Here is a 9,943-nt window from a genome sequence, read left to right as displayed (position 1 = left end):
CTTTTAACCCTCCGAAACTTGGGCAAATTGGCTTGATTTCTGTCAAAAACATGGGAAGAAGACAATTAGCAACAATGAAGAAATTATTCAAAACATAAAGTCATAGAAGAAATTAGTCAAATGTACAAGATGATTACCCGATGATTAGTTTTAAAAAAATGAAATGCCCTGGAAAAAGTGCTTAAAAACGATCATTATTATGTGACATAATGTTGAATATGTAAATATTATATGTAGCCATAATATAATTTTCCCTAGCGTTTTTTTCTTTTAGACATTTTACCATTTTTTTAATAATTAAAAAAAATCTACTTTTTTTAAAAAAGTTTGTGGAACATTTCTTACCAAGTCTCATTGCTTTTTTTCCTCATGTTTTTTTTAAGAAATTGCACCAATTTCCTCAGGAATCAAAGGTTTAAATACTCTTAAAAGGCATCTGAAAGCAGCACAATAAAAGTGATGTTTCTCCAGGCTTTAAGGGGTTAAATCTATTTTCTCATGCACAAATGGATCTTATGTTGTTATGTTTATGAATCTTATAATTACAATTTTATATGAAGCATCAGTAAAACAAATCTTATGTTGTTCTATATTACAGCAGTACTGCAGTATTGTACACACATCATTCTCATACTGGGCTTACCTATATTTATAAAGTTTGTGACTTCATGAGGTTGGTGCCAAATACAGAACCTATTGAAAACTGGTACAGCCTAATATCTTAATGTTTCAAGAGACCCGAAAGCAACAAAAATCAACTTTGTGGGGTGAAAAACTATTAAAACAAACTGTTTTAACAGCACTAATCCTGCAACAGTAAAGGCTGATATAAGAAACCAAAAAAGTGAATAATAGATATCACATTTTGCTCACATTGGATCAGACATTAGAATAGCCTGGGACGACACACTGTTGCAAAAATAAAAAGGAAAGTGCAATGAATCTGAGGTTTTTCAAGGCCAGTGGTGAGTGGTCTGACATTGACAGGTTCCAGTCCTCACTCAGGATAACATGGACTGTATTTGGACTAACACCCCCCTCTAGTGGACTTAATAGATGCACGATACTATTGCAGATATTCTTGACTGGTGAAAAACACTTTTTTGGCAATACACCTGTGCTCTATTCATCCCCCCAAAGGTATAATAGAAGTCCCAAATTCTTAAAGATCAACGTTTTATGGATCAGATACATATAATTTCTTATCTCCACAGAAATATCCTTTATATTATTTTTAAAATATTGAATGAATGTTGTTGCTGTTTTATTACTGTTAAGTGGGTGCTTAGTAGGATGGAGAGAGACCTACAGACGAGGCAGGAGTCCAAGTTCAGAATGCAGAGCAGTATATTTCTTCAGATGCAATAAGTAACAGAAATAGTGTTGGACAGACCCACTAAAAGTAAATAAAACAATTCATAGATAATGCATTTACATGACGCATAAAACATGCCAAGGGCCAAAAAGAGAGAATAAAGAGAGGAAAGCAGCTGAGAGCTCACTGTATACAAAGACAGCCTCAAAATTAGGTGAAGCCTTTGCACCTGAGGGGGCGTGTCCTTCCAGGTACCAGCGCTTTTGCTGTCCCCCCTACATTAGATGTGATGCTAAAACCACATGATGGGAGCCTCTGACAATTACTGTTACAAACAAACAAACAAACAAACAAACAAAAAACTACACAATACAAGCCGTACATAAACAGTGACGGAGCTCATTGCAGATCTGACAGTACATAGTGGCTGGACAGACCTCTGCACATCAAACTACTGCAGTTGATGTCGGTGACGCAGTAATCAGACGCGTCTCTGCGCCTGACTGGCCTGGGACAATCCCTCAGATTAGCGCTTGACCCGCAGGATTTGTCGGAGAGGCACCTGCATTCACCGGGAGCGACACTGCGCGAGGGCAGACAGAATGATCTAGATTTTATGTTGCGCTGGAGCCTTTTCCACAAGCGTCCCCATATCTCATATGTAAGGATCGGATTTATTTTACGCATGCAAACTCCAGGGTTTTAGAGGAGCCTTTGCAAAGTGACCAAAGTGGAGCAATGGCAGGTTTTACGCAGAGCGCAAGTATGCCTAAAGGAGCGAAACTTTTTGGGAGAGTCTGCGTTTTTCATTAGTCATCTGAGATCCGATAATGTGCGATATTCCTGTTGCTGGTGGAAACGTTTAATCCCTCCCCTGCTTACCGCGCACGGATGGATTGCGTCGTGTCGGCCAACAGACTGACATCAAGGCCGAGTCTATTTATTTTAACCTCTATGCTTATGTCTTGATTGCTAAATTGAAGCCACTCAAGGCCACCCAGCATCACTTTGGACCCCAGCTCCTCCTTGTGGTGTCAACATGAGGAGAGCTGTCCTGAAAGAAGCCGCCAAACGATTCCCCTGGCTGGCCAATGTCACTTTGTACGGGTGCTTATTCGCCGGCGGTGACCTGGTCCATCAGCTCATGGCTCAGAAGGAGCGCATTGACTGGAAACACACACGCAACGTGGCCATTGTTGCAATCAGTTTCCATGGAAATTTCAATTACTTTTGGCTGCGAGCTCTGGAGAAGCGTTTCCCCGGGAAGTCCGCCGGAATGGTTTTCCGCAAACTCCTGCTGGACCAAAGCTTTGCGTCGCCTTTGGCCACCAGTGTCTTCTATACGGGTAAGATGGCCACACGTAATACAAACACAGGTTAGAATTTGGTTAATCCAAGGCAAAGTGCAGATACATTATTGGTATCTGTTTGGAGATGAAAATCACCTGATGCCAACAGCACAACTTCAAATTAATTATTACAACGTATAATCATTAAAAACATTAACTCACACAACAGTAAGGTGATGGGGCCTCTTACCAAGGTCGTCTCTCAGTCAAACATCACGTGGATCAAGGTGAGGAGTCATTGCGCACGTTTTTAGATCGTGCGTAATGGCGCACAGCACCCCAAACTCTGCGTTAAAGTCTCCTCTGTCTTGCAGGGGTGAGCTTCTTGGAGGGTAAGGAGGACGTCTTTGAAGACTGGAGGGAGAAGTTTTTCAACACCTGGAAGGTAAGAGAGACCTCGGCAGCATCAAGTGAAGGAAATTTCCCCTTCACACACACTGCTGAGTGCTCACAGCCAGATTAACCTAGATTTTGCCACTGCTTCCTCGGCGCAGTGGGCACGACGCCCAGGAGCAGGCAAATTGAATCAGGCAGTTAATTGAATCGCGTCTACAGCCAGCGGATAAAAAAGTCAGCGAGTTTGAGGACGTTGAAATCCTGCCAAATTTAAATCACAGTGTCATGCTGCTGTCTTCAATTAATTAATATACTTCTAAAATTGTATTTAAAATGTACAGATCAGTGATTAAGATAAATAAGTTATTTTTAACAGTTACTTATTAGATTAAGATTTTATAAACAAACGGAGTTAAAAAGACATTATATCTTGATGTGGATCAAACTCCTTTTATTTATGCATCTGAGATGATATTCCAGTATGATAATTAACTCTGAAAGGTCTCATGCTGGCCTCAATCTTTACTGCACTGCATCTCCTATAATTATAGTAGTAATAATAATAATAATAATAATAATAATAATAATAATAATGATAATAATAATAATAATAATAATAATTATTATTATTATTATTATTATTATCTCAAGGCAGTTAATACAAAGATTTGCATAGACTGATATTGTGTACTGTAGGTCCTCTGTGACTTCACTCATCATATCCTCTTTTCTCTTTCAGACTGGACTCATGTACTGGCCATTCATGCAGGTAAGAGGGTTTTTTTTGTGGTTTAGCTTATAGATTTACATTAGTTTTAGTTTGAACTGAAATCAAAGACTTTGTTGTTGTTCCCTCTGATGATTAGCCTGCTGAAATGAGAGAGTAAAGCTGTCCACTGTGACAAAAAAAAGAGTGCACTTTTATTGTATGTCTGTATCTTTAATATCACCTTGTGTTTTCTACGCTTCTCACAGTTTCTGAACTTCGTTCTGATGCCGCTGTACATGCGTACAGCCTTCATGGGCTGCTGCGCCTTCCTCTGGGCCACCTTCCTGTGCTTCTCCCGGCAGAGTGGTGACGGCACTGCAGGAGTAGCTCTGGCCTTTGTCATAGACCCCCGTAAGACCCTGGAGGAGATGCGTGAAGCCCGGCTGGCCCGAAAAAGGCAAAAGACTCAGAGGGAAAACTAAAGGCAGGAAGAGGAGGATGCCTCTGTGTTTATGGCCTTTGGGCTTTGATTACAGGAAAAAAACGGTTTCCACTTATGCTTAACCAGCAAACATGAACCGAAAGCACCACGGAGAGCTGAGAAGCAGGTTCCTGGTTGGAAAGAGAAAAACATTTATGTGTCACATACGCACAACAGTTGACTCTCATGGACTTTACAGGCTGTGATAATAATACTAACATAGTCTGAAGTTAAAGTTACAGTTGTGTTGACCTTTTTCCATGCGCAACTGTGATGTTTTATTTCCCCATAACTATATTCTTGGCAAAGTGGAAGAGCACTTAGGTAAAAGAGGAAATACACATGAAATAGGATAAGAATAATAAGAAAATATGTTTTTATCTTTATTAAAGCCCATGATACTAAAGTATGGTATGAAGCAAACAATCCTCTACCACTCTTAAAGCGTTATTAGTATTAGAGCTAAAAATATCAAGTTTATCCTGGGGATGGTGGTGGAAAAAGTCATAGAGGTCAGATCATAGACTGTATATAAAGATAGACTATAGATAGATAGTCAATCATGGCGGGAAATCCCATTTTTGTAGAATCAAATAACTCGTCAAAACTGAACTTACCATAAAAATAATCACTTGAACAAACATCACTACCTTCAGTAACACAAACATTTTTGGGGAAAATGTATTTGGCATGTACTTTGATTTTTTTAGTTTGGCCAATGTCCCGTTCACAGCCATGGAGGGGCGGGCTTTATGACCTATACTGCAGACCAACACCAGGGGGCGATTGAGTTTGAAAAGCTTCACTTTGGGGGAGCTGTCATGTTGTCAATCTTTATTTATAGTCTATGGGTCAAGTGGGTTCATCCTCAGGGGAGCATGAAGGTGCTTCATCCATTTTATAGTGGGATAGATTTGAATATTTCTTGTGTGCAAATGAAGTTTTGGTCCAAACGGAGGCTGCAGACTCTATGGCAGGGTTTTTAAGATTCCTTCTCAGGGGATAAGGAATTTTTGCCATCAGATTGGAGACATTTTGTACCAAAGTAATGGATGGAATGATCTAAATACACTAACATGGTCAGAGTGGAATTCATTTAGAGAATGTGAGGTCTGAAAGCCTGGCACATACTGTTTACAGTTGCAGTGATGAACAGTGATGATCTTGGCTCCAAAACCTGAGGTTTCAGTTAAAGTGAGATTGGACTTAAGGCAGTTGTGTTGCGATGGATGACTGTAGCTGGTTGTTGATTTGATGTGAGCCCACAGAGCAGTGAAGCTCTTGAGATCAGATTTAAGGGCTAAATATTTATGCTTTATACTAGTTGTGCCTTCTTTTTCGCTGACAAGACTGTCCTGGCCACAGGTCTGTGAGCTTGCAGTGTTTGGCTGACGGGTGATAATCAATAATAATAATCAATACAATTCAATCTGAATACATTTGTCTGTGTGCAATTTGAAATTGAGTTTCTGCATTTATTTTGGGATGCACTGATGTATCAGGCTGATTACCCTGGGCAATCAGGAGTTTGAAAGCTCATAAAGGTTCATCATCTGGGGAGCAAATGTGCTCAGGGAACGTCACAATTGATGCATAAATGTTTGAAGACTTCCAGAGAGTGGCACTAGAGGAAAGTTAATAAAAGCATTAAAGGGATATCTTCAGCAGATTTTATGGAAACATGGCTATTAGTTTTTAAGATACATTATAGACCAAAGTATTGTTGATGGAGAGAATTAAACATTATAGTGGTCCTACGGAATCCAGGGGTTTGTCCTCTGGCAATCATGAAAATTCACAAGTTTCATATTTATTGTCTTTCCCATTGTCAACAAATCCCACGAAAAGGGCCAAACTGTGTTATTCTGTGTCTCAAGAATAAGACATACATCTTTAAAAACACCTCACAAATATAAAGTTTTATTTTTAAAATAGGCCCACTAACTAATAAAGCATTGACGCCCAACCATGATTCTTTTGCTATACCTCACCTGCACAACTTTACGTTAAGTACATAACGTGACCACACCCAGCAATGATTCTTATCCTAAACCTAACCTACGTAACTTTACATCAAGCCCATAACTATACATTAAGTATGTCACATGATGACGCCCACCCATGTTTTCTTTGATAAATATAACCTTACCAGTAGGGGGTCTAATTTGTTAAATATCATAGGAACTCTTACATAGGGTATGTCGAACTCACTGATATGTTTTTAATTGTTTTCAGACAACAGCAGAGCTCCATGGCACAGAGGATGAAGATACCAGGCTTTGATATAAAGATAATACTTGTTAATGGGTTTTTGGGGTTTTTTTGTGGGATTTGTTGATTGCACTTACAGTCAAAATTGCTCATTATGTGTTATTACCACAAGATATGTATCAGTGCATCCCACTTGTGTTATCACCTAGTTTGACCTGTGAAGCTCCTGTATCTTAATCCTGTCCTCTTACTTGAAACATCACATAGGTTGCCATCAGCCCAGATACCTTATCATATGACATATCACTTAGCCTACCTAAACCAGACCCATCACTCACTCTCATTTAGATTCTAATGGTCTTTTAGCACATCTGAAAGATATGTGACTTTTATTATTATTTATCTGAGAGAAATTACAGAGAATTTAAAGTTTCATTGCTGAATATACAGTACATTTATTATTGTACCAGAAATGAAAAATTCTCATGTTACATACACTGATGGATAAAATAAAATTTACAGGTCAGTTGCACTAGGAAGGATATTGTTTAAACACACTTTTAGAGATTTGGACACAGCCCTTCTACAGATAAGCTTTAAGTAAATAATTACATAGATGTTCTGTTTTTCTGTGTGAAACAAAAATAAAACCTCAACGAATGTTCAATATTGTTCATAACATTGCGTGAACGTCCATATTATGATATTGATGATGACTTGTTTGTGAGAACCTCCACTATTTTGTTGCGTTAGTGCTTTGAGATTTTTCAAGATAGGGCACTCTTTTCTTTAATATCAGTTTGACAAGGGACCTGACTTGACTGAAGTCAAATTTTCTCTTTTTAGATTCTGTAGAGTGGATGGGATGATGTCATAATGAGATTTGATCGGTAAGTTGTGTCACAGTTAAGAGCCTGTAGCACGGTGAAGGTGTTGAGGCAGCTCCTGGAGCAGATTAAGACTGATGGAAACACTGAGACAAGTGAAATCAGGAAACCCTAAGTAGAGCAACAAGCGGCTACAGTGTGTGTTGAGCTAAATAACAACATGCTAACATCCTCCCAGTGATAATACTAAAATGCTGATATCTTAGCAGGTGTTGTTTACATTGTGCACCATCTTAATTAACATTTGCTAATTAGCCATAAATACAAAGTACAGCTGAGACTGATGGAAATGTCCTTAGTTATGCTCTGATTGGTCATAAACCAAAGTACACATTCATGGTCTAGTGTGTAGTATTGACTTGGACTATATTGGCAGAAATGGAAAACAATATGAAAAGCATGTTTTATTTAGTGTATAATCACCTGAAAATAAGAATAGTTGCATTTTTGTTATCTTTAAAATGAGCTGTTAATATCTATACATAGGGAGTGGGTCCTTGTTTATGGAGAATACCACGCCACACCAAACACTGGCTGAAGACGAAACAATTCACATTTTTGCTCTGGCTACAGTCTGTAGTTAGACAAACGCACTAGAAAAACACTGATTTTTTGGCGTGAAACTGCTTTATTTAGTGTTTTTTCACATTTAAATCTGTTTGTTTTAGAGAGACAGAGACCTCTGTAGATGTTTCAGCTCCTGGTAAAAACCTCCTCAATGTGTGGATCAGAAGTGAGAATACATTAAGTTACCAAAGAAAAAAGTGGGTACACATTAGCAGGTAGGAGAAACCCTGATTTGTAACATGGAATTTATTAATTCAGTGTTTTTAATGGTTTAAATCACTGGATTACTTAGACCAACTATAACATCAAAAATCTGCTTTAATGCATAAATAATATAAAGGTGATGGTATTATGACAATATAATCCTGACAGGTCTTTTTTGCATACATAGTCAGTACTAAATGTTGGTGATCATTCTTAAGGAAGTTTAAATTTCATTCAAGTCTTTTACTTGTTATGGATAATTTTTTATATCATGCATTGCTTCTTTGGGTTAAGGATCTGAATAGTTCTTCCACTACTTTTGTACAAAGACCTACAGTATAACAAAACCTGTGATTACCTCCCATATCTCGCAACATGTGTTATAGCTGGAAATGCTGGAAAGAAGTACTGAGTATTAGTATTAATACTGGATATTAGTACTGGGATGTTGTGTACCAAAAAATAGTGTTGGCATGTAACTCCATCTGTCATAACAATTTTTCATTTATTGTAAAAAAAATGTGTTAAAAAAAAAGGACACACATGTTAATTGGTAAGATTTAGAGTTTTAAATTTGGACAAAGTCAGGCTAGCTGTTTCTGCGTGTTTCCAGTCTTTAATGCTAAGCTAGGCTAACCAAGTCCTGACTCCAGCTCTGTCAAGGCTTTCTGAATACATGCAGCCCAGATATTAAGCAAGGACAGAGTGGATTGGAGTGTATGTGTGTGTGTTTGTGTGTGTGTATTTGTGTGTGTGTGTGTGTGTGTGTGTGTGTATAATAGCTTTATGCTCCAGTGATGGTGCGTGTGGATTAACCAGGATCAAATGGGCCTGGTTAATCCCTCTGAAAAGGACACAGTTGACCTAGTGCAACCTCTGACCCCACCAACAGGAAGTGGAATTCCCCAATCAGATGCCGTCAGACGTGGGTTTAACACACACCCTCTTTTGCTAACCCTTAGAAACAAAACCACCATACAACAGCCTTACATCATGATGTGAGGCAGAGGATGGAAAATACAACACACTTGCTCATATTTACATCTAATAACTGAGTCTATTAACAAAAAAAAGTCAATGTTAACTACTTGATCTAAATAAAATAGTGTTTTATTTGAGCTTTTGTGCTGTTTTGTTCATGCACAGCATTGTATTACAGGGCAGAAGTTAATTAAGTGCAGCTCTAGTCCAAATATAATATATATCGATATCTCTCTCTCTCTCTCTCTCTCTCTCTCTCTATATATATATATATATATATATAATTATTATATTATATATATTTTTTTCAGATTTAGAGATATAAAATGCAAATTCAGTTAGCTTAATTTTGTGCATGGTTGTATATTATGTCTTATTATAAAGGGTGTCACTATTATGGAAATAATAATTCAAGCATCAGAAAGATTTAAACTTTACATTCTTTCTATTCTGGACAGCCACTTGAAATTAAAAACAGAGGCAACGGTAATACATTAAGCACATTTTACTGTTTTCTGTACACTACAATACTAACTAACTGTAGCCTAGATAAACATCTGTTTCAATTTATTCATTTTTTACATTTACAATTGTAATTATGTTATATTTATCTAACAAAAAGCCAGAAAGGAGTTGCTTATTTAGCTAATATTCAGTAATAACACTTTACACCAAAGACTCTCTTAGGATTTGTATAGAAGTAATATGTATATTATTTAATTTAATTCAATTCAAATTTGATTATTTATGTTCTGTGTGTTTTGAGTGTAACGGCTAAAATTAAGACTATATTTTATTTTGCAACCATATGCATCTTCATAAATTCAATACAATTAAAAATAAATTAACCGCGTAACCTTGCAAACAACTAACCACTACCCCGAATGCACTACTTTATCATGT

General features: G+C 37.5%; 1 protein-coding gene across 1 annotated transcript; it reads left to right on the top strand.

The window, feature by feature from the left end:
- The first annotated feature begins 1,856 nt into the window (after positions 1-1,856).
- mpv17l (MPV17 mitochondrial membrane protein like) lies at positions 1,857-7,068 on the top strand. The gene is made up of 4 exons (XM_042504182.2): positions 1,857-2,661; positions 2,979-3,049; positions 3,740-3,769; positions 3,976-7,068. Exons 1-4 carry the CDS (start codon positions 2,355-2,357, stop codon positions 4,189-4,191), a joined length of 624 nt encoding a protein of 207 aa, XP_042360116.1. The 5' UTR covers positions 1,857-2,354; the 3' UTR covers positions 4,192-7,068.
- The last annotated feature ends 2,875 nt before the right edge of the window (positions 7,069-9,943 follow it).

Source organism: Plectropomus leopardus, chromosome 18 (genome assembly GCF_026936395.1).
Source record: "Plectropomus leopardus strain MGB_pleo_1.0 chromosome 18, ASM2693639v1, whole genome shotgun sequence".
In the NCBI taxonomy this organism is placed as follows: Eukaryota; Metazoa; Chordata; class Actinopteri; order Perciformes; family Serranidae; genus Plectropomus; species Plectropomus leopardus.
The sequence above is the reverse complement of the archived record's forward strand: the minus strand, read 5'-3'. Positions and strand labels throughout refer to the sequence as shown.